This window comes from Penicillium hordei, assembly GCF_028827395.1.
Source record: "Penicillium hordei strain IBT 12815 chromosome Unknown utg000001l_segment0_segment0, whole genome shotgun sequence".
Taxonomy (NCBI): Eukaryota; Fungi; Ascomycota; class Eurotiomycetes; order Eurotiales; family Aspergillaceae; genus Penicillium; species Penicillium hordei.
Genome location: NW_026623142.1, coordinates 1,237,506 through 1,262,509, shown reverse-complemented (window position 1 = coordinate 1,262,509; position 25,004 = coordinate 1,237,506). Strand labels below are relative to the sequence as shown.

At 48.3% G+C, this 25,004-nt stretch overlaps 6 protein-coding genes across 6 annotated transcripts; 5 read left to right on the top strand and 1 right to left on the bottom strand.

Moving 5' to 3' along the window:
• Window positions 1-381: 381 nt before the first annotated feature.
• N7537_000469 (putative nucleoside-diphosphate-sugar epimerases) lies at window positions 382-1,195 on the bottom strand (the record flags this gene model as incomplete). Its single annotated transcript, XM_056891527.1, has 2 exons — window positions 382-886; window positions 936-1,195. The coding sequence occupies 2 exons, from the start codon at window positions 1,193-1,195 to the stop codon at window positions 382-384; spliced, it is 765 nt and encodes a 254-aa protein (XP_056756522.1).
• Window positions 1,196-3,197: 2,002 nt separating this feature from the next.
• Window positions 3,198-4,826, top strand: cp8 (putative carboxypeptidase Y; the record flags this gene model as incomplete). Its single annotated transcript, XM_056891526.1, has 4 exons — window positions 3,198-3,761; window positions 3,816-4,176; window positions 4,236-4,699; window positions 4,755-4,826. 4 exons carry the CDS (start codon window positions 3,198-3,200, stop codon window positions 4,824-4,826), a joined length of 1,461 nt encoding a protein of 486 aa, XP_056756521.1.
• Window positions 4,827-6,357: 1,531 nt separating this feature from the next.
• N7537_000467 (uncharacterized protein) lies at window positions 6,358-12,059 on the top strand (the record flags this gene model as incomplete). The annotated part of the gene is made up of 3 exons (XM_056891525.1): window positions 6,358-7,345; window positions 7,409-8,270; window positions 8,324-12,059. 3 exons carry the CDS (start codon window positions 6,358-6,360, stop codon window positions 12,057-12,059), a joined length of 5,586 nt encoding a protein of 1,861 aa, XP_056756520.1.
• Window positions 12,060-13,753: 1,694 nt separating this feature from the next.
• N7537_000466 (putative serine peptidase, family S28) lies at window positions 13,754-15,540 on the top strand (the record flags this gene model as incomplete). The annotated part of the gene is made up of 3 exons (XM_056891524.1): window positions 13,754-13,963; window positions 14,023-14,237; window positions 14,289-15,540. 3 exons carry the CDS (start codon window positions 13,754-13,756, stop codon window positions 15,538-15,540), a joined length of 1,677 nt encoding a protein of 558 aa, XP_056756519.1.
• A 246-nt stretch (window positions 15,541-15,786) lies between these two features.
• Window positions 15,787-17,542, top strand: N7537_000465 (cytochrome P450; the record flags this gene model as incomplete). The annotated part of the gene is made up of 4 exons (XM_056891523.1): window positions 15,787-16,236; window positions 16,289-16,970; window positions 17,018-17,284; window positions 17,370-17,542. 4 exons carry the CDS (start codon window positions 15,787-15,789, stop codon window positions 17,540-17,542), a joined length of 1,572 nt encoding a protein of 523 aa, XP_056756518.1.
• Window positions 17,543-18,480: 938 nt separating this feature from the next.
• N7537_000464 (uncharacterized protein) lies at window positions 18,481-24,579 on the top strand (the record flags this gene model as incomplete). The annotated part of the gene is made up of 1 exon (XM_056891522.1): window positions 18,481-24,579. One exon carries the CDS (start codon window positions 18,481-18,483, stop codon window positions 24,577-24,579), a length of 6,099 nt encoding a protein of 2,032 aa, XP_056756517.1.
• Window positions 24,580-25,004: the final 425 nt, after the last annotated feature.

The window sequence follows — 25,004 nt, the reverse complement described above, 5'->3', positions numbered from 1 at the left end:
GGAATTTGATGAATGACTCTGCGCCCTTCCTTACTTGGAGCATGGGCACATGAGATGTGGAAAAAGGTCCAGAATCCAGGAGTTTCTTTATATGGATGGGAACCTTTGAGCAAATATAACTGAGATATGATATTTATCCCATCTATTGTGGTGTTATGTAGGAGTCCATACCTGGATGTTTGGAAACCCTTAGGAATATATAACCAATGAGCTACGGACTAAACTGGTCAATAAAAGAAAGGCGTGTCAGCTTTCCACGGAGTGATATTTATTTTATGGTCGATAGGGACGAGTAAGAACAAGAAGCAGAGTAGTACCTTATTAAACATTTATATACATATTGAGCCATTCCTATTATAATAATAATAGTCCCTTGGATGCTCACAGTCCCAAAATTCTTCGCATACCAACGTTCCCAACGACATAGCCTCCCCCTAATCTGAATGTCCCCGGACCCTCCAATTTTGTCTCATAGCGCCCCATCGCCATTTCTGTCAAGAACGACCCAAGGTGCTCCGTTGGAGAATGCATCGACTTCATGAGATGCCGTATACCGGGGCCAAGCACAGCCATACCGATATTCGAGACAATTCCAGTCATTCCAGCAGACGGAATATATGGCTTGATGGCGTCGTGTGTCACCGGATCAACGAATGCCGGCCTCACGCTATCGACCCGAAAAGTTGGCTTTATCTCTGATAACGTTCCGAGAAGCGTTTCAGTCTCGCCCTTTACTCTCGCAAAGATCGGTGAGAATCGCCCGGGATTCTGGGTGGCGCCTTCACCAGACACATGGATAAATCGGAAGAGATGGTTTGATGGCTTGATTGTGGAAAATGCATTTGCAGCTGCTAGGGTATAATCCTTGGTGATCTTGACGTATTGCCTGTTCATTGTTAATTTCGACATTCATGTAACAAAGGGGTCTCTCGTACTCTTTGGTGACATTGGTCTGGCTTGTCCCTAGGGCCCAAACACATCCATCCGCGTCTTTCAATTTATCGAGCAGCTCTGGCGTGTATGATTCAAAGTCTGTGTGGGTGATGACGTGGACACGTGGATCTTTTGCATCTTCCGCCATTCGCACAGGACTTCTGCTCAAGATTGAGATCTTGGACACTGCTGCGTTTTTGAGCATGGCGTCGAGCACTGAAGACCCAACTAGCCCGGTTGCTCCTGTGAGAATGAGATGCATTTTGGAAATTGTTAAATTGTTGGAATTAATGTAAAGAATGGATTAGGAGGAGGAGCTTCAATTATATACCTCTAATTCGTTTAGTCCGTTCCGAAGGGTTAAATCCGCAAAAAAGCAACTTTCGTTGATCCCTAGATGCTGACAGCTTGCTAACCACATACGGTTAGTGCATATAGTACTTTTGTGGGTATTTCAACGGTTTTCATTGGTTGGATTCAATGGGGCCCATTAGTTTAACCCCATTTGGACGAGAACGGAGATAAGAGGGTGGTTTACTATTATTGTCACCTCACCAATAACTACTCAACATTATCCCATAGTACATAGTAATTACACTTTCTGTCCACAAAGCAACAAATCAGTTATCACACCTAATGCCATTTGTGGCTAAATTTGAATGCAAATTTATGCTTCCCGATAGTACATTTAGTACAACTTCTTATTAACTTGAAGAAGCCCTTACTGACCATGATATTAAGCACTTAGTATACTAGGAGAACGACGCTATAGAGTTAACAGATGACTATTGACGAAAGTTCGTAGCACGACAGCTTTTTTGTAAGCTTGCTAGAGAAAAGCGACTTCTTAATTCACCATTCGAATAAGGTCCTTTCAAAATCTAGTATGGCGATTTTCAACCGGGAGATATACTACTTTCAAGTTGCTAGAGTAGTAGATAAACAGTTCATTTATATAGTACCAGTTGAGTTCTCTTATACGCCGCCTTGGTGGCCGCTTATTGAAAAATTCGAGTTTTGGCTAAATGGCATAGACAACTGGGGAAATATCCTTGATTATTGCCTGAAGATGTTTCTTAGGGTGGTAAGAGACTGTGAGGACATGGAGATTCAAAAATGTCACCTAAAAGAGAACCAATACCATACCTCTCTAGTCATATGCAACGGAGATAGGATAGCGGGCATTTCTAGATCGTACATGCAGCGTTAAATAGCTTTGCATTTGATGCAATATACTGGCGGAAATTGATCCGTTGTTTTTCACGGCTGCTCAAAGTCCCGAGACAGTTTGGAAAGAAAGGCTTGGCCTACTAGGTGAAAAGGAAGTATAGGAGATGAAGCAACTAGCTTCCGAGAAGCTAGAAGAGATGAAAGCCAGAATTCTGAAGTGAGATCTAGATGAGTATGCACTTGAAGCAATAGCCAAAGCGGATGGAGCCCACTAGACTGAGAGGAACGGAAAGAAGCACCCCGAGACCGAAGCTGATGTTAGCTGGCCAAATAAGCTATCACCTGATTGTCTAAATTGGATCGTGTGTTGTGTGAAGTAAACTAAGATGATTCTCGCGGATATCGGGAAGAAGTGTTAGAATTGTTGCGAAACGGAAGATCGGCCCAAATTGATGTTACCCCTAATTGGAAGGTATGCATCATAGCCACAGAGGTCACAAAATTTTTAATTTTTAATTTTTTCAACTGAATCAACACCTATATCCGTCGTCCTGCCACAACCTATCAATCTTGACGCCTTCTACAGTAGTAATGGCATCAGCGAGGACTCAAACATGTCGCCACGCAGAACAGTACTTTTTCAGTGGGGCCTGCCATAGTAGTAACCTCTGGAAACATATTTATTTACTATAACGAGACTGGGAGGGTGTATAACTCGCTAAATATTGGGTTAAAGGGTAATCTATGCGAAAAAGGTTAGTGGTAGTGGAATGGAACGCTCATCGAGCTCAGACGTGAGGAAATGAAAATAAAAACAAGACAGATCTTGAGCGATAAGTTGCTGATCGGAGAGATATTCAAGCCTGAGGCCTGGCAGATTTGAGGATGATCCGTTCAGGCGTGCTATGCTCAGATGCGAATGATCCCTGACGAGATAAACATGCTCCAAGCTTCTTAGCGTTAGTAGATGCTGGGTCCTAGCTCCGAGCTCCGAACTCCGACATTTCCAAGATTTAATCTAACGCTGACCGATAGCTATTATAAAAGCAACTTTGCCAGTAATGGTCTCCAGGAAAATCTCATTCAACATTAAAATGTGGAAGTTTTGGCTTGCTACCCTCGTTGGCGTGGGCCATGCCTCGCAAACCGTGCTCCGACCAGAGCCCGTGGCGTCAAATTTTACCACCTTCCGGAGTCCAAATTCACCCCATTCAGTGCGCATCCGACAACAAGATGAGTCTATATGTGCTGCGGGCTCTGCGCAGTATACTGGATGGCTAGATATTGGTCCGAAGCACCTGTTCTTCTGGTACTTCGAAAGTCAGAATGATCCCGCCGACCCACTAACGTTGTGGATGAATGGTGGGCCCGGAGGCTCTAGTTTGCTGGGCCTGTTCCAAGAAAATGGGCCATGTCTCATAAACGAGCATGGAAATGGGACCGTTCACAATCCATGGGGCTGGTCTCGAAACTCCTCATTACTTTTCGTTGACCAGCCAGCCGATGTGGGTTGGTCCTATATTGACGAGGGCTACGAGGTCGCGCGCGATTCTCACGAGGCCGCAGTTGACATGCACCGTTTTCTCCAAATCTTTGTATCTGAGATCTTCCCCCACACACGCTTCTCAGATTTGCATATCTCGGGTGAATCCTATGCAGTAAGACTTGCGCCTTGTCACTTTTTATACACCATACACCACTGACACTCTTAGGGCAAATACATCCCTTATCTCGGAGCTGAGATTGTCACCCACAACCAGCAATATCCCTCAGAGCCCCAGATCAACCTTAAGTCATGCCTGATAGGCAATGGCTTCATGTCATCCAAAGACATCACCTTCGGGTACTGGGAGACGCTTTGCACAACCAATCCCGGCGTTTCCACGCCCGTGTTCAATGAGACTCGGTGCGATATTATTGCTGCCAACATGCCGCGATGCATGGAACTCTACGATACTTGCGCCGGAAACCCCGACGTTGCAATTTGCACGGCTGCATATGCCGTCTGCTACAAAGGAATCGTTGGTTTGTACGAGGATGAGAGCAAGAAGGGAGGCCGTAACCGCTTCGACAGTAAGCTCTCCCTATCCACTATCAACGTGCCACTTCACCTAACGCAAAGAAATCAACAGTCACAGCCCCGTGTTATATTGATGATATATGCTACAAGGAAGCAGCTTATATCGAGCAGTATCTGAACTCGCCTGTGGTCCGCGAAGCCCTCTCGCCACCGGAAGGGATCAAGAAGTACGGATTTGAGTCCAGTGCCGTGGCAGACGCTTTTGCAACAACTCCGGAGGCAATGACGTCGTCATCAGACCATATCGTTTTCCTGCTTTCTCATGGAGTGGATTTTCTGGCCTACCAAGGAAATCTTGACCTAGCTTGCAACACGGCAGGAAACCTCCGATGGGCTAACTCGCTTGCCTGGAAGGGGCAGAGTGAGTTTACATCCAAGCCGCTGCTCCCTTGGACTTCAAACGTCGCGGGACGTATTAAAACGGTTGGCAACGCGAAAGAGGTGCGTGTGCAGTTGGACGGGCTGACAGAGAAATCACGGTTTGCATTTGTGACGGTTGATGGGGCGGGTCATATGGTGAGTTCATCGATGCAGATATGTTAATCCGAGCAGATGCTGATGGTTGTAACAGGTTCCTCAGGATCGCGGTGATGTAGCATTTGACATCTTGACCCGATGGATTGCGGGTGATTCCTTTGCATAGTCCTGGAATCATGCTCCAGGGAATTGATACCAGCGTTCTTGAAAGATGAAGTGGCCGCTATATCATATTTTAGCAAACTGATCAGGACGGATCATCATGCTCTTCGAAGCCCTTCGGTAACCAAAACATACAATATAATCACTATACTCAGTGCACATGGTGTTCTCCAAATTTGAACAAAGCACTTGTCACGTGGGCCGTGCACCTCTTCGTACCCAAATTTACAAGCCAGGCGTGTTGCTTATCAACAATCTTTTACGGAGCTTGTCTCCTTAGAAAGAACTAGCGATTATATTGCCCAAATAGAAATTTGGAAGACCATCCATCGGAACATTCCCGTCTGATGCGATCACGGTGCCAGTTAAAATGAAGGACATTTGCAAACATACGCCGATTGTCTATGCTGTTAAAGAGGGACATGCTGATGTCGTTGATGTTTTTCTTTGCAGCAAGAGGGTCTCGCCCAAGGCCGGGGATGGATATAAGGAGCTTCTCTTTCACGAAGCTGTCGAGGCGGAAAAGTGCGATGTCGTCCAGGCTAGACCTCAAGATAGCCCACAAATGGGCCCAAGCCCCTAGCCCACAGCCCATTTATAGGGGCCCATAAGGCCCCCATCAAAGCCCATTTCTATACATTAATATAGTCTTGGCACGTATAAAGTAGCTGATTAATGGCTATATTTTACGTAGTTATATACCAACCTGTATATTTAGTATTATTATATTATCATAGTAACAAGTAGGAATTAAGTAGATATTATACTTATTTTAGACTTATAATACTAGATTTTGTACAAAATCACCCTAAAAAGACCCAATTTGACACGTAGTCCACGAATTTGTACCTCGGAGGATTACTAAGTATCAATATGAAGAGATATATTACGATTGATCGGCCTAGACTGAGTTGTTTTAGAATCACCACCTTCTCTATAGTCAACGGTAATTTGAATACCCAAAAAAACCAGGAATATATATATTAATTATATAGCTACGATAAATTGGCATATTTGTATTGTTTGGTTTATAGGCCCCTATTAAACCTATGGGCTTTCATTCCGGGCCCATAGCCCATCGACGGGCCCGAAGCATAGGCCCAAAACCCAGCCCATTTGGTGGGATGGGTTGGGTTGGGCTGTGGGCCGGGTGGGCTTTCTTGAGGTCTACTAATAAGGATATTTCGATTATCGTAGTAGGGGAATCCTTACTTTTATTAATAGAAAATAATATCTCTGTATCGTATTGCTTTCCTAGTTTTAGGCTTATAAATTCGATAGATATAACTTTCCAAATTCGGGAGTGCGACTATGGGCAACCGTAGTGTGAGGCTGGATGCGTAGTCGCAATATCTACCCCTCTTTTTTTCCTTCCTTGGTCTTCATCTGTGTGCTTGGACTTGTTTAAGTTGAGTCTATCAGCCTACACTGAGAAACACCCACGACTGAGCCGCTCAAACCCATTTAACACCTAATCACAAATCTGTCTTCCAAAGACCTCGCGTTTTGATCTGCCTCTGGAGTAATCCTCTAGTATGTCTAATCCGAATAACTACACGGTCGGCTGGATCTGCGCTATAGATACCGAGTACGTTGCGGCGCAAGCTTTTCTCGACGAAAAGCATGAGGGAGCAGCATATGTGTCTCCTCATGATAACAACGATTATACATTAGGCAAACTTGGGGGACATAACGTTGTCATCGCCGTCTTGCCCGATGGGCAGTATGGCACATCCTCTGCAGCAATCGTTGCAAGGGACATGCTGCACAGCTTTCCTAATGTCAGAATTGGTCTGCTAGTCGGCATCGGTGGCGGTGCCCCAAGTCCGAAGCATGATATCCGTCTGGGTGATATTGTGGTCAGCGCTCCTCGCGATGGAAAGGGTGGCGTGCTCCAGTATGACTTCGGTAAAACCATACAAGATCAGAGGTTCCGACCAACAGGATTCTTGAACCAGCCCCCAATGGTCCTGCGGACGGCAGTGAATGGACTCAAAGCCCAGTATGAGCACGAAGGACATCAGCTTGAAGAGGCTATCAACAGCATTCTAGAGAAGAAGCTAAGACTACGGAAGAAGTATAAGCGGCCGGACCCAAGTAGCGACAGGCTATATCGAAGCGGTCTCACCCATCCTCTAGACGACGAAGCAAACTGTGCGGTGGCCTGTGGTGATGATCCATCAAACTTGATATTCCGGCATGCACGGACCGAAGGCGAGGATAATCCGGCAATTCACTATGGTCTGATTGCTTCGGCGAATCAGTTGATGAAGGACGCTTCAGCTCGGGATAGACTTGCTGCGGAAAAGGACGTTCTGTGTTTTGAAATGGAAGCGGCCGGGCTGATGAACCACTTCCCTTGTCTGGTGGTTCGCGGTATATGCGACTACTCGGATTCCCATAAGAGAAAGCAGTGGCAAGGATATGCAGCAATGGTGGCGGCTGCATATGCAAAAGATCTTCTCTATCGAATCCCCCAAAGCAGGGTTGAGGCTGAGGAGAGGATTGGTAATATTCTCTCCGGTCCGTTTACAGGCATCTGACGATCAGGTTATCAGCAATACTAACTCCTCACCATCATGACAGACTTCCAAGAAAGACTTATTGATGTGTCAAGAGATGTAGACAAACTTCTCTGTGGGAAACATGATCAAGAGCACCAAGCTATCCTTGACTGGATCTCAGCACCTGATCCATTAGCCAACTACCAGAAAGCGGTCCAACTATGCCAAGCCGACACTGGCATATGGTTCCTTGAGAGCGAAGAATACGCAAGTTGGAAGATATATCCAGCATCGTTTCTGTGGCTGCACGGGATTCCAGGATGCGGCAAAACCGTTCTGAGCTCTACTGTCATACGAAGTGTTCAACAACACTGTGCTAATGACCCTGGTAAAGTGGTTGCGTACTTCTACTTCGACTTCAATGACCCTCAGAAGCAGGTGGTGGAATTCATGATCAGATCCCTAATTGTTCAACTCTCTGAACAATGCATCAAAACACCTTCCGCACTGGACGCTCTATACTTATCCTGCGGAGACGGGAGGCAGCAACCATCTCTAGAAGGGCTTCTAGATGCGCTGCAAAGGGAAGTTGAAGAACTTCCTCAATGCTTTATCATTCTCGATGCCCTGGATGAGTGTACTGGTGCTGGAACTGATACTGGCAAAGAAGAACTTCTCCGTGTCCTTCAGACAATGGTCGGCTGGCAGTTCGAGAATCTTCACCTATTGGTCACAAGCAGAAGGGAGAGAGAGATTGAGGATGTCCTCGGCGGCTTTGTAGAAGAACACAACATCATTGGTCTGCGAAGTGAAATGGTGGACAAGGACATAAATATATACGTCCGTCAAAGGCTACGTGATGACAAGAAGTTGAGAAAGTGGCACAGAGACGTAAAGATGGGCCAAGAAATAGAAGCTACATTGATGGAAGGAGCTCGTGGGATGTATTGCAATTCTTTCCATCGCAGCGCAACAGAAGAGCTAATGTGGACGGCAGGTTTCGATGGGCTGTGTGCCAGCTTGACATGTTAAGCAAATGTCTTAATCGTGCAATGCTACGTAAAGCCTTGGCAGAGCTTCCACCGACGCTAGATGAGACATACGAGCGGATTCTTCACGCTATTGAGAAAGACTATTCAATATATGTGTTGAGGATTTTGCGATGGCTCGCATTTTCTGCCAGACCACTGCTCATGGAAGAGATCGTGGAAGTTGCTGCTATCGATCCTGGGGGAGATCCCATGTTCGACAAGGAAGAGTTATTTCAAGACTCAATGGATGTCACGAGGATATGTTCAAGCCTTGTCAGTGTGGTGAACGAACAGAGTACTTCGGAGTCCACTAGACAAGTTATTACGCTAGCACATTACTCTGTGAAGGAGTACCTCATCTCAGACCGCATTCAACAGGGCCAGGCAGCTCTGTATAGCTTAAAAAGTACCACTTCTCACGGCTTGATTGCAGAGAGCTGCCTTGGATACCTTCTCCAATTTCAAGACTCTGACTCGTTCTGCGAAGAAACCATTGAAACCTACGCATTGGCTGAGTATTCTGCAGAATTCTGGATGACTCATGTTCAATCTTCGGAACAAAAGGGAGAAGTACTGAACAGTCTCATCAGGGAGCTTTATTTGTCTCAAGATGGTGCCTATCTCAATTGGCTTCGAATACACAACCCACATAACCGCTGGCCCACGGGTAAAGCGACGGATGTCCAGAGGACGGTGGAAGACGTTGCATACCCGTTATACAGTGCTTCAGAAGCAGGTTTGACTGAACTAGTCAAGCACCTGATTACGAAGACCGGGGCAAATGTCAACGAGCAAGGCGGAGAGTACGGCAATGCACTTCAGGTTGCATCCGCAGGAGGCCATAGTGAGATTGTTGAACTACTGCTCCAAAAAGACGCTAAAGTCAACGCGCAGGGTGGGTTCTACGGAACGGCACTCCAGGCAGCATCAGCTGGAGGTCATGACAGGGTTGTGGAGTTGCTACTCAGCAGGGGCGCTGAGGTTAACTCACGAGGTGGATGGTACGGCAATGCGATCAAAGCAGCATCGGCTCATGGCCACAACAAAACCATTGAGCAATTGCTTAGCAAAGGCGCTGAGGTTAACGCGCGTGGTGGGATCTTTGGTAATGAGCTAGGCAGTATCTTCGCCAACGCCCTTCATGCGGCGTCAAGTGGAGGCTATGACAAGACTGTTGAGCTACTGCTTGAAAACGGCGCTGAGGTAAACGTGCAAGAGAGAGACGGTGGATCCCCTCTCGAGGCAGCATCATCGGGAGGTTATTGCAGAATTGTTGAGTTGGTACTGAGTAAGGGCGCTGAGGTCAACGCGCAAGGTGGCGACTACGGAACCGCACTCCAGGCAGCATCAGCTGGAGGTCATGACAAGATTGTTGAGCTGCTTCTTAGCAAGGGCGCTGAGGTGAACGCACAGGGTGGATATTATGGAACTCCACTCCAGGCAGCATCAGCTGGAGGTCATGACAAGATTGCTGAGCTGCTATTTAGTAAGGGCGCTGAGGTTAACGCGCAAGGTGGATGGTATGGTACTGCACTTCAGGCGGCATCAGCTGGAGGTCACGATAAGATCATTAAGTTGCTGCTCAGGGAGGGTGCTGAGGTCAACACGCAAGGCAGAGAGTACAAGAATGAGCACCAGACAACAGGCGGCTATGACCCGTTCTTAACCAAATGGGCCAGGTTCAATGTGCAGTTTGGGGTCTTTGGAACTGCGCTCCAGGCAGCATCAGCTGAAGGTCATAGCAGGACTATAGAGCTGCTCCTTGACCAGGGTGCCAACGTCAATGGACAGGGTGGCGTCTTTGGCACTGCGCTTCAGGCAGCATCAGCTCGAGGTCATGACAAGATTGTTGAGTTGCTACTTAGCAAGGGCACTGAGGTTAATATGCAAAGCGGATACTTTGGAACTGCACTCCAAGCGGCATCAGCTGGAGGTCATGATAAGATCATTGAGCTTCTATTTGGAAATGATGCGAAGGTCAACATGCAAGGTGGATGGTACGGAAATTCACTCCTGGCAGCAACAGCTGAAGGCCATCACAAGACTATTGAGTTGCTACTCAGTGAAGGTGCTGAGGTAAATGCACAAAACAACGCATCATTGGCGGAATCTGCTGAAGGCCATGGAATTTCCATGAAGGAGCTTATTAGCTTCAATCACAGGGCACACAAACAAGTCTTCAGCACTGCACTTCAGGCAGCATCAGCAGTTGGTTATGACAAGATCGTTGAGTTGCTACTTAGTCAAGGTGCTGAGGTCAACTGGCAAGGCGGAGTCTTTGGCACTGCGCTCCAGGCTGCATCACTTGGAGGTAATGAAAAGATTGTTGAGTTACTACTTAACAAGGGTGCCGAGGTTAATATACAAGGTGGAAAATATGGAGCTGCCCTCCAGGCGGCATCATCTGAAGGTCACGACAAGGTTGTTGAGTTGCTACTCAGCAAGGGTGCTGATATTAACATACAAGGTGGATGGTATGGCACTGCACTTCAAGCTGCATCAGCTGGTGGCTATGACAAGATTGTTGAACTGCTACTCAGTCAAGGTGCCGAGGTCAACTGGCAAGGCGGAGTCTTTGGCACTGCGCTCCAGGCTGCATCGGCTAAAGGCTATAGCAAGACCACCGAATTGTTTCACAGTATAAATGACATGGGTACTGTGACGAGTGAGGCATCAGCAAGATCCTATATTAGGATTGTGAAGCAACTCGTTAACAAAGGTGCCAAGGTCAACGAGCAGGGTGGAGTCTTTGGAAATGCACTTCAGGCAGCATCAGCTGAAGGCTGTGATAAGATCATTAAGCTGCTACTTGACAAGGGCGCTGAGGTAAATGCAACGGGTGGGTACTATGGCAATGCACTGCAGGCAGCATCGGTTGGAGGCTACAGAAAAATTGTCAAGTTGCTCCTTGATAAGGGTGCTGAGGTGAATGCACCTGGCGGAGAGTATGGAAATGCACTTCAGGCAGCATCGGTTAGAGGTAACAACAAGACTGTTGACTTGTTACTTAGTCATGGCGTTAAAGTCAATGCGCAAGGTGGATACTATGGAACTGCACTCCAAGCAGCATCGTCTGGAGGCTACGACAAGACTGCCGAGTTGCTTCTTAGCAACGGCGCTGAGGTGAATGCACCAGGCGGAGAGTATGGAAATGCACTCCAGGCAGCATCATCAAGAGGCTATAACAACACTGTTGAGTTTCTTCTTAGCAAGGGCGCTGAAGTCAACGCGCAAGGTGGATACTATGGAACTGCACTCCAGGCAGCATCGTCTGAAGGCTACGACAAGACTGCCGAGTTGCTTCTTAGCAAAGGCGCTGAGATGAACGTACAGGGTGGCTACTACGGAACCGCACTCCAGGCAGCATCAGCTGGAGGTCATGACAAGATTGTTGAGCTGCTTCTTAGCAAAGGCGCTGAGGTGAACGCACAGGGTGGATATTATGGAACTCCACTCCAGGCAGCATCAGCTGGAGGTCATGACAAGATTGCTGAGCTGCTTCTTAGCAAGGGCGCTGGGGTCAACTCGCAAGGTGGACAATATAGCAGCGCGCTCCAGGCGGCCTTAGCTGGTAGCTGTGATGATATAGCCGAAGTTCAACTGGGCAAAAATGCTGAGTTCAACGGTATGACTATGGTGCGGACCCGGGGCTTTAGAAAGATCATCAGGTTGCTCGGTGGTACGGGTGCTGAATCAGAATAATGATGTAGCTAGGACCGCTTTATGCACCAACCTGGATGAGAGCTGTCTGACACAGCGAGTCACAATGAAACAAGGGGCATAGCCAGGCAGATCTCATGAAGTGGCATCTGAGAAGGAAGCGGAATTGTAGCGGGTCAACATTAATCAAAGATAAAAACAAGTTATTCATAGCCTGCCACTGACGTTTAGTTTGGAGGTTTTACTGGCTGAGAATTTCGATTTGCTCCCAAGCTGCGAGTTACAGTCGCAGATGATGCCAAAAAAAAAGGCATCTCTAGCCCGTTGTTTCTCAAGGATGATAATCCACACGCTGTAGGGTTAATATTCCATGGGCCTTGGACAACGGGGATGGTGATGATGAATGCGATAGCCCAAAAGGACATTGCAGTTTCACCCCATCAGAAGCAAGGCAGCCTTTCTTTGACAGGTTATACGCCTAGATCACAGCGGATCTTGCCTCTACGCTGATAACACTCCTCTACTGGTAGATGCGCGTTATTTTATAGTAAGTAATTAAATACGTGATAAAAGGAAGAGGGGGGAAAGAGGGGGGGAGATAGTAGACGGGCACCGGTCCCGGAACGCCGTGAAGAAGAAAAACGAAGAAAATCGCGTGGAATCAACCTTCCATGTCAAATCAAGCCACGATGAAAATCCCTGGCGTGGACATTCCGGATCAACATTCCACAATTCCCGTTCCCAGACATGATTCTAGGAAGATTAGGAAAGATACCGAGACCATGATACCATGATAATGTGATGGATTGTGAATCGGCAGAGAGACGGGAAATCTAATTAAACAAGTAAAACATAACAATACTAAGCTCCGGTTATTGTTCGGAGTCCGGTTGACACGGTTGACACGGTTGACACGGTTGACCGTTGTTTTTCTGAATGACCAATGATCGACTTCAATTTCACACCCGGTTTCGGGATCCACCCCCAGGTACGGGGGGAGAGAGCCTCGCGTGGTGCCTGGTGTCTGGTGTCTGTTTTTGGGTAAAACCCAGATGCGGAAGTGTGTTGCTCATAGACAAGAAACTCAATTAGTGGAATTTGCTAAACATCCAAGATCTTAGGAGTTTGCTGAATCTGTCGACGATCGCATTCCGGCCGAATCGGGAAATGATAGTCCAATATGAGCTAGCGAGGAGTACTACATCACTAATGCAATGCACAGTTATTAGGCCGAAAGGTGTCGATAGCAAGAAAAACGAGGGGTAAATTGGGTAAATTGGGTAAATTGAGTAATTCGCCAATTAATTCAAGACACACACCTTAAGTTGTGCTCACTAGGTTACATTCAACTTGGACTCCCCAGAAATTAGACTCTGCAACCTCTTGGGCCCCGGTCATACAATCCCAACTACTGGCCGCACGCGATGGTCATGTCTCGGGTGTGCCTGCGTGATTCTATCCACTCCCCCCGGTGATCCTATCGGGTGCCCCGAATCCACAATCCATCTGTTCCACTGCAGCCTTGCCACAAACGCAACCATATTGTTCTTATCGTATTGTTCTCGGGGCCATAACCTAATGTACCCTGATTTGTCTTATCACTTCCTTAATGGCGATCTACCTCCGTAATGCATATATATTCCGGGACGGACCCATCAGTGGAGATAATCCAAAGCTGTTCTGTACCCGTGTGTCCTTGGCTGGGTTTTTGAGAGACCCCTTAAGGCACTGTCAACATGCATTTTTCGACTGTGGCTCGTGGGGCTGCAGTCCTGGCTGCGCTGTCGGGTACAGCTGCAGGATTTGTAACATCGCCATTCAAACGCGATTTGAAGCTTTCCGCCGAGCTGGGCATTCATCCGGATACCCTGCTCGGTCACAAGACTTCGGTGCAGGCTATTGCCAGTGGTCAGGTTGATGAGATTGTTAAGGCAGAATATGTTTCGGTATGTGTCGAAATTTTCTACGTTCGTCGAGGACGGAGATCAATGCTGACAATTTGTAGCTCCCCATTGACCACAGCAACTCTTCGGTTGGTCATTACCAGAACCGTTATTGGGTATCCGAAGAGAACTACAAGCAGGGCGGACCAGTCTTCGTGTATGATGTTGGTGAGGCAACTGCCGAATCGTCGGCTCAAGCCTATCTGGGAAACTCCACTACCTTCTTTTATCAGTTGGTGAAGGAATTCGGTGGAATTGGTATCGTTTGGGAGCACCGGTTTGTGCCCCCTCCTTGGTGAAATGCCCGGAATCAATTAACACCGATTAGATACTACGGGAAATCTCTTCCCTACAACGTCAGCCTACACATGAAGCCTGAGCATCTCCAGTACCTGAACAACAAACAAGCTCTGGCAGACATTCCATTCTTTGCCGCCAACTTCACTCGCGGAAATTATAGTGAGGTGGATCTGACCCCAAGTGGAACACCGTGGGTCATGATCGGAGGCTCATACTCCGGCATGCGATCTGCATTCACCCGTCATTTGTATCCCGATACAATTTACGCCTCATACGCTTCCTCCGCCCCCGTGGAAGCCCGGATCGACATGAGCGTTTATTTCGACCAGGTTTACGACGGCCTGGTTGCATATGGACACCTGAACTGCACCCGGGACATCCAGGCTGCACTGGAGTACGTCGACCAGCAACTGTCGCACAACGAATCGACCGCGGCGTCCATTAAGCAAGGATTCTTCGGCGAAGGCGCCGAAAAAAACAGCAATGGCGATTTTGCCGCCGCGATAGCGATTGTTTATAACTACTTCCAATCTTATGGCATGGGCGGTGGTGTGGGCAGTTTGGAGTCATTCTGTGAGCACATGGAGACTGACCCGAAGACCAGCGCAGCCGCACCCCCACAAGGATTCGCCCACACCCGAGGCAAGAAGTATGCCGCGGAGCGCTATGCGTCGTGGCCGGCTTTCACGCAACTGGTCAATATGAATTTAAACACCAACTGCAAGAAGCTTGAAGCCAGCGAGCCTCTCTCGTGCGATTTGTCCCAGCCCTCCTCTGACCCGGACACCATCAGCTGGACATGGCAGTACTGCACCCAATGGGGATTCTTCCAGACCAACAACTTCGGACGTCGCTCGCTGCTGTCAAAATACCAGACACTCGAGTATGCGCAGGAATACTGCAACAGGGCCTTCCCCGAGGCTATCAAGCAGGGTCTGTTCCCCAAACACCCACTTGTCGACGCGGCCAATGCGGAGACCGGCGGATGGACTATTCGTCCGTCTAATGTTTATTGGAGCGGTGGCCAATTTGATCCGTGGCGTACTTTGTCTCCCCTCGCAGAGGGGACTCGGTTAGCCCCGCAGGGTGTGTCCCTCACGACGGAGATCCCCAAATGCAATGTGGAGACAGAGGAAAATACGCTCTTTGGTTACATCATGCAGAAGGCGGAGCACTGCTTTGATTTCCGCACGAGCTTTGTACCTGGGGCCATTTCCCGGGGTTACTTCCACACTGCTCTGACAGAGTGGCTCGGTTGTTTCAAAGCCAAGACCCGTTAAACCTTGAAATAACTTTCGGAACCCTGAACCGTTCAAGGGATCGCCTTGGCCGGTCTCATTTGGATTCCTATGATTTGCCCATAGTGTTTAGCCCTATTCCCATTTTGTATCAGCTTGCGACCTTGCTTTGTCTCACGTGGGGCTCTACCGAGGCCATGAACATACAGCATTTTGCGAATTAGATTAATCCCATTTCACATATATAATTGCTTATTCTTTCAATTCATCGAGATCCATTCACACAAAATGTTGTTTAGTCCTATAGTTGTCCTGGTTGGTGCGCTTTCCGCAGCCTTCTTGGTGGTGCGCTACTTCGTACAGCTACATCACCACCGTACACAATCCAAAGCTCTACACTGCCAGCCTTCCCGCTCAGGTCCCTCGGCTTTCTTTGGCATTCCAGGTTTTATTCAGTTGTCCAAGGCTGTCCACGAAAAGCGCTGGATCGAACATATCCACGACGAATATTCTCTCTATGGAAATACTTACAAACAGACATTCCTCTCTCGCAATATTATAACCACGCGGGAGCCCGAAAATGTCAAGGCACTCCTGGCAACCCAATTCAAAGATTTCTCCCTTGGAACAAGACACCAACAATTCTACCCACTCCTGGGCGATGGCATCTTCACCCTCGATGGCGCCGGGTGGTCGCATGCGCGCGGATTACTGCGCCCGCAGTTCACCAGGGACCAGGTAAACTTTATCGGAGGGCTTATGCACGACACATGATTGACAGAAATGATAGGTCGCCGATATTTCCATGCTGGATGACCATATCTCCAACTTGATCGACCTAATCCCCAAGGACAGGAGCAGTTTCGACATCCAACGTTTATTTTTCCTGCTGACTCTGGACTCGGCAACGCATTTCCTATTCGGGGAATCGGTCGGGTGCATGCTTCCCCCTTCAGGAAAGACGGGCGTGCTGGAAAAATGTGCCGTCGGTAGCGCACAGGGCTTTGCCAATGCCTTCGGAACGGCTCAGGATTATCTCGCTGCACGGAGTCGCGCCCAGGGGATGTACTGGGTTGTCAATCCTAAGGAGTTCCGTGAAGCAAGTCGGCAGGTGCACGAAGTTGTCGACCATTATGTCAATTTCGCTCTAGAGTCGAAACGTAACCCCGAAAAGAAGAACGTTGACGGTCGGTATATCTTCCTCGAAGCACTGGCGGCCGACACCGATGACCCCAAGATTCTGCGCGATAACATGCTCAATATTTTATTGGCTGGTCGCGATACCACGGCTAGTCTTCTGAGCTCGACATTCTTCTACCTTGCCCGTCATCCTAATGTGTGGAACCGACTGCGTCGTGAGATCGTGGAAACCTTCGGAGACGCGAAGAACCCGCGGTCGGAAATGACTCAGACCAAGTTGAAGGACATTCCTTATCTGCGATATGTGTTGAATGAAGGCGAGTCGTTGCTCTGTATAGTGTATACTCTATCGATGGATATCCAACTAACTCCAGCACAGTCCTTCGTCTTCAGCCTCCCGTGCCTATCAACTTCCGCGTTGCAACCAAAGATACTTCCCTACCGGTCGGTGGTGGCGCGGACTACCAATCCCCGGTTTATGTCAAGAAGGGAACCATGATTACCTACAGCGTCTACGCTATGCACCGCCGGACAGATCTATGGGGGAAGGATGCGACTTCCTTCCGCCCCGAGCGCTGGGAGGAAAATGCTAAACATGGATGGGAATACCTGCCTTTCAATGGTGGGCCGCGCATCTGTCTTGGTCGTAAGTTGTTGCATGTTCTTGTCTTTCCCCAGAGAGACGAAATTGAAGAACACCCAGAATGACTAGCTGACTACCAATCCTCTAGAACAATATGCTCTCACTGAGGCAAGCTACACCGTCGTTCGTCTGATGCAGCACTTCGATACCCTCGAAAATGCGGACCTCCATCCTCGTAAGGAGCCTATCAAGCTAGCTAATCTGACGATGTCGCATGACCTTGGAGTGCCTATTCGCTTGTACTCTTCTGATAAGATTTAGGTTTCTTGGTTTCTGTTATGCTTGAATGTGTATATGGGTTTTGCAAGTGAATGAATGATACTAGTTTTTGATGCTTTGTGGTTCCGTCAGAATAATTTAGAACCCATCTTGCGTAGTTGTTTCAAATATGGTATACCCATCCATGCCTTGGATCGGATTCAGATTATTGCTGGATAAGTTGAACCAAGTCGAACCCATTCCTAGCCTCACTCATTCCGAGTCATTCGGTCGCATGGTCCAATGATATAGAGGATATGATTGAATATTTATCTACGCATCTCAAGGACCCATGAGCGTAGAGAGATTATATTGAGAGCCCTTTTACCAGTCTTCCTAGGCGTGCCTTTTTTTCTCTCTCCTCTTTGGTTGTAGTTAGAAGGATTATTGGAAATGCATAGCCGTAAACCGCAGATTAACGGTGAAAAGCATAGCTCTTGCAAAATAACTTTCCTATATTACGTTCGATTTTTGGAATAATACAATAGATAAATATATGATAGATCTATAGAGGCTGTTATGTTCAGTGATGTTAAGACAGTATTTCTGACTGGGGCACATGTAATCTGCTCCTCGCCTCTCCCTTTCCCGTTCTCACGGTCAACATCTCAACTCTTCGTGTTTACTTTCCCATCTCGCTTTCTCTACAAGTGATTTTCTGCCAATGTAACCTAGGCGACTGCTCGATCAAATACGTATCGGGCCCCCATTGCCACATTGCCGCTATCATGCCCTCGCTTGGTCGCACTTGTCACACTCCCAGCAAGTCCCAGATACGGACCCGTGAATATAAACGCTAGGCTCACTGGTGCCTGATGAGGCTTGGCAATGAGCTAGCCCCAAGCTAAAGCGGGGCTAGAGATTTAGTTATGTCATTAGCCCCCAACCTCTGTTGACTTTTCAACTTCTACAAACATTGTTCGAAAGTGGACATAAGTGTAATGTCCTCTCCACCAAACTCCGATGGAAATGATGCCATTGTGGTTGGCCTAGATGATGTTCGTGACTTCAATGTGGACAACATCCTTCCTCTCCCTCCCGCCGACATTGTTGCGATCAGGAAATGGCTTCAGCCAACCGCATATGACCTGGAGCGAAGTGAATACTCTAGACACCGTCTCTCATATCTTGCGGGAACGGGAAAGTGGCTCACCTCCACAACAACATTTCAACAGTGGCGCCAAGGCGACGAAGATGGGCTGTTGTGGGTCAAAGGTATCCCAGGCTCCGGCAAGTCTGTCCTAGCAGCTTCAATTATCAATCAGTTACAAAAGGATGGCATCCCAGTTATCTTTTTCTTTTTCAGGCAGATCATCGACGCCAACCATCAGCCGGTGTCTGCCCTGCGGGATTGGTTATGTCAACTTTTGGATTACAGCCCTGCTCTGCAAGTCAAGCTGAAGAGTTATATTGACAATCACCGTGATTTGGACAGCTTGTCCCCAACCGATCTCTGGAAAGACCTGAAGCTGGCACTAGCCACATTCCCCCAGGCCTACTGTGTCACGGACGCTTTGGATGAGATGGATCAGGGGAATGATGAGTTCCTCCACGCTTTGGTGGATTTGGGCCAGTGGCGCCCGTCTAATGTCAAGGTTTTCATCACGTCGCGCCCAGTATCAATAGTAGAAAATTCCTTGAGGTCATTCTCCATTCCCCAGATTCGATTGGAAGAGAAACTCGTCGATCTCGACATCGCAGCCTATGTACAATACAAACTTCGCCACTCATCGATCGCTCCTGAATCCTGGAGTGTCATAGAGGACGCCATTCCTGGTCGGGCGAATGGGCTCTTCTTGTATGCCAAGCTTTCAATGGATGCGTTTCTTGAGCCAGGTGCCGATGCAAATGAGGTGCTCAAGGTATTGCCAGCTGACTTGAACGTCATGTACAATAACCTGTTGCACGAACACGCAATACGCTCGGCTGTTCCCGAGGACTTGCAACTTCTTGTGTTGCAGTTTGTCACACATGCCACACGCCCACTCCGTATTCTTGAGATCGCTGAAATGGCGAAAAGCGTCCAAGTTCCAACTGCAGACCGCAGTCTGAAAGAGACAAAAGACTTGGTGCGGGCAGCTTGTGGCCCGTTGCTCGAAATTCTTCCCGATGAGACGGTCTCGGTCGTTCACCACTCATTCACCGAGTTCTTGAAAGGATTCACTCGTTCAAGCGAGTCGGACGATACGACATATCCGATCCTTCAACCGGGCTCGACAAACAAATGCCTGGCTATTGCGTGCTTGGGGTATCTCCGGTCTGGCTGCCTGGTTGATCACCAAATGAAGGAAACTATCGACAAATGGGAATACGTATACCCCAAAGATGACGATCAAAGAGAACTGAAGCTCCGGTTCCCGTTCCTAGAATATGCAGCACATAATTGGTACATTCACATTCGTCGCGCAGTCTCAGCGGGTGAAGATATGGCACTTGTCTACACTATGCTTGATGATTTCTTCGCGGAAAGTCGGATGTTCACCCGTTGGCGAGTTATGGCATGGCCGAAAGCTGCAACCCGGGGCATCACCGCGCTTCATGTCGCTGCGTGGGCTGGCTTGGCTGGATACGCCGCACACTTACTTGAAAAAGGAGACATTATAGAAGCGCGAGATGCTTCCGAAAATACAGCTTTATACTGGGCTGCCACTTCCGGCCACCACGACGTGGTACAGCTTTTGCTTGCCAACGGAGCTGACCCGAACGCAGAACACAAGGAAGGATACAACGCACTGCATATGGCAGCTAAAAAGAATCACGCTGCAGTAGCGAAACTTTTGCTCACTGCTGGCATTGACCCGCTCACCCCCAAGACGAAAGAGACACCTGGAAGGAGGTGTGGGAACGCACGCAGATCATGCGGAAATACACCCCTTATGTACGCATGTTATAATGGCCATGCGGAGACAGTTGCCGAGTTCCTACCTTTTTTGAAAAATATTCACACTTGTCACCAAGCCCTTTCCTGGGCGGCGAATGCGGGGCAATGTGCAGTGGTTGAGTTGATCATTCAACATCCAGGTGTTGATGTAAACGGGACATGCCAAGGACATACTGCTCTTTTTGCGGCCTGTTGTGGTGGCGGAGATGTAAACACCATTCGTGCATTGTTGCGAGCGGGAGCCGATCCAAACATATTGTGTGCACACGTAGGAAAGATGATTCCTAGGTCCCTGCGCAGCTCAAACAATCATGCGGGCCAAGATCCTACAAGGGGGAATACCGCTTTACATGCCATTTGTGGATCCGGCAAGATTGGAGGCACAGTCTCGTCAGCGGGCGTGGAGTCTCTGCTTCAGGCAGGGGCCAATGTTCATGTACGAAGTCCTACAGGCAAAACGGCCCTGCACTATGCCTGCGATTACCACAAAGCAGATGTGGTCAAGATGTTACTCGAAGCTGGTGCAGATCCTATGGCAGAAGATGATTCTGGGGCTACACCATTACACACAGAAGGACAGAGAGATGAAGAACTGCTTCCTGTGCTTTTGGGCACAGGGGCAGTCGATATCAACAAGGCCATTGGCAAAACTAAAAGGACTCCATTATTATTTCGGCTTCAGGGCTTTAATATGGACCGAGTACTTGCTTTCTTGGAGTATAAGCCTGATGTCAATATCGCTGACAACTCGGGCAATGGTCCGCTACACAAGGTTCTCGCACACTATGAGACTCATGGCAGTGTTATAGATGCCTTGCTATCTCTAGGCGCCAATCCAAATGCGATGAACAACGAAGGAAATACCCCGTTGCACACCATGAATGGTAAAAATAGCCTGTTCATTTCCAAGCTCGTTGATGCCGGTGCAGACCTAGAAGCTCGAAATCACGATGGCTATACAGTTCTTTTCAAACATGCCAATGAAGGGCCCTTTCAGACATTGATTGATCTAGGCGCTTGCCTCGATACGCGGGACTCTACTGGCCGAACTCTGTTGCATCGATGTTGTACTAACACCGATCGCTTGGACTATCTGATAAGTCTCGGCCTTGATCCTTTAGCCACAGATCACCAAGGCAACTCGCTTTTGATGGAGGTTGCCGCTACCAGCAATTACAAACAGACCGCTATTATGAGGCATCTGGTAGGACTAGGTTTGGACATAGATCAAGCAAACCATTGTGGGAGGACCGCCCTGCATGTCCTGTGTGCTGGCGTCAAACTTTCATCCTCGTCAGAAGAAGAGAATAGCCTGGATTATTTGCTTGGAGTCTGCAAGAGCGTTAATTCTAGTGATTGTCACGGTGTTCAGCCGTTGCACCTCGCCGCTACAATATCTGAGTCCCACGTTCTGAAGCTTCTCAGTGCCGGTGCAGACATGTTCAAAGTAACAAATGAAGGAATGTCAGTGCTCCATATAGCAGCCCGCACCCGCCAGCCCAATATCGTGGCTCTCTTCTGCTCTAGACTTACAGCACTTGAAGCGAAAGATCGAATTGCATTTGTGAACCAACAGAACACCGGAGGGGAAACAGCCCTTCACTATGCTTGCCGTTCAGGTCGCCCTGAGACTGTCCAACAATTACTCGACGCTGGTGCCCATTCCACCATATTGGACAGCGGAGATCGTTCACCTTTCAGAGCATGTGCGCAGTTTGAGGCAGAAGAACAACTATGGAGCGGTCGTAGGAAGATAACGCGGACGTATTACCTTCATGCAGCGGGCGTTCTGATCAGCGATCACCAACGGCCGTTCTTTGATCCCCCCGATAGGGATGAGGATTATGGCGTACAGGATACGGAGCATGATACAGTTCGTCTAGATGAGATTCTGGATTTACTTGTTCGCCATGAAGCTCTCTTGCCCGGTAAGGATTGTCTTCAAAAGACGTTTAATGAGGCTATTTCGAATGGGTACGAATACACTCTGGATGCTCTCTCACGGCTGCAATCTCGCCTTCCCGACGTGAAACCATATCACCCCTATGGGCTCAGCTATCTCATTTGCAAAGGCCGTCTGGATGCAACGAAACAAGCGTTTAGAGAGTACGACGGACAGGTCTCTACAGTCTTCACTGGGCATGCTTACGCCGCCTTTATGACAAAGTTAATGTTTGCCAGGCAGTACGACTTGTTTGAAGAGGGAACAGAAAAGAAGCTTAGTGTATCCCAACTCAGTCACTCCGATGGCTCTTTAATGCATCGTCTTGTAGGCTGGGGATATAAAGAGCTGCTGGAACGTGTTTGTGATAAGGATGCTGCACTGAGGTTTGATGATCACAAATGGTGCCAAGAGGCAGAAACGGAACAAAATTGCACTGGAGAACCTACGCAGCCTCTACTGGTGACTGCATGTGATCGCAATTTGCCCAACATGGATGTGGTAGAATTCCTTGTTGAGAAGGTCGGCGTCAACCTCAATGCTCAATTCAGGAAGAGCTCGGTATGGGAGGAGACCAAAACGGCCGGAGGAGTTCTTCATAAGCTCGTACTCGGGCACAGCTGGTGGCAGGTTTACAAAGCATTGCCGTATTTGATCAAAAAGGGAGCAGACCTTGAACTGCGTAGTGAGGTTGGAGTGACACCATTACAAGCAGCCATGAATCCTCAACATGGTTCCTTCCGCAAAGATGCCGTTGAGATTCTCATCGAGTGCGGCGCAGATGTCAATGCCGTGGATGACAAAGGAGAGACATGTTTGTCAAAAGCCGGTAATGATCTAGAGATGACCCGGCTACTCATAGATCACGGCGCCCATATTAGCGCAGCAGCCATTTTTTCTGCGATTGCAATGGGCGAAATTGAGGTATTGGAAACATTGCTGTCCCGGGGTGATTACGCAAATCTCAGGCGACCTGAGCCAGTTACTCCTCGGGAAGAAAGCGAACTCAAGCTCAATATTCTTGATTCCGAAGTCTCGCCTCTTCTCTTTGTCGCTATCCCTGATCTGCGATCCAGCAAGTATAACTATAACAAGCCACCATCCCGTTCGAAAGATGTGGATGAGAATTTACTCGACGCCCGTATCATGACAATACTACTCAATCACGGCGCAGATCCATTTGCCACATATGTCGGGGAGCTCTCATGTCCTGGATACGCCATGGAGGAACCAGGCTCAGACCTGGATGAGCCTAATATCTCGCACCCGCAGATTGAACCCCAAAGACACACTATCATCCATGAAATTCTGAAATCGGAGCACATAAGTGGGCCATTCTTTCAATTACCATTGTTAGAGCTTGAGCGACGGGATTCAAGCGGTTGCACATTACTTCTTGCAGCTTCCCAGAGCCAGAAAACCCTGAACACCAGAGTGGATTCTATTGGAGCTGGGACAACCATTACAAAAACCATTTTCCAAGAGCTCATAGATCGCGGTGCAAATGCCATGGCACAGGATAACGATGGCAATACCATCCTCCACCATCTGGAATCCTTCAGGGCTGACTCAGAGTTGTTCAAAACTCTCAAGGAAGTTATGATAAAGAATCCAAGTCTTCTCAATCTGCCAAATAAGAAAGGTGAAACATTCTTCCACCGCATCCTGATTTTAGAAGACTTCGATCTTATTGATGATCTTCTCGAACTGGGTGCTGATCCTCTCCAGCCAGACTCAAATGGAAACACGGCGCTTCATCATTTGGCTGAGCACCTCGGCGAGTCCCAGAGTCACTTCAAGCGGTTCCTAGAAGCGGGCGTGGATATCAACTCTCGCAACAACCAGGGCGACACACCTCTCTTCAAATATATCGATAATGGCGTGGTATCCCCCAGGAGGTACTGGGATGATGGTTCTTATGAAAAGGAAGATGACCTCGCCGAAGCCATCTTCAACCTCTTCGACGAGGCTGGAGCTGACTTCTTCGCACAAAACAATGCAGGCTCCACATTGCTTCATTTGTTAGCCTCTAAGAAGATAGGTAACTGGCGTGCTGAGGAATCCTCTCACGATGTGGTCCAGCGATTCCAGATTCTGATGGATCGGGGACTTGATCCGTTGGCCGAGGATGCACGCCAGCGGACCAGTTTGGATGTTGCTGCTGTTTGTGGTAGTGACCATATCATGCAATTATTCGCACGAAAGCCGATGGAGTAAAATAAGATTTGGGGGGAGGGGGTCGCATTGTACGGATAGAAATACTAGTTGAGACTAGAAAGATAATCGAGAAATGACAGCGGAGTCTTGAACCTACCTTCCAGCCTAAGGCGGATAGGCTCCTTCCCTTGGTCCTCTCATTCTTTCTCTCTCCCAATAAAGCTCAAATCCTTCTCTTTTCCATGTGGATCGGGGTCTAGTAGGTAGGTCCCTACAAATGAGCGTCCAGTCGCTCTGCCCATATCGTATACATGTTCGTACCTAGTAACAGCGATTATGACGGACAAGGGGGTAGAGAGTTTGGTGCCAGCTAGGCCAGTTAGATAAACAATTAGTGTAATCTTGTAGAAGCGAATGCTACAGGGATCAGGGCCCGCGGTCACATGTTGCGGGACTCTACGGTTCTCTTTGTTAGAATTCTCGTA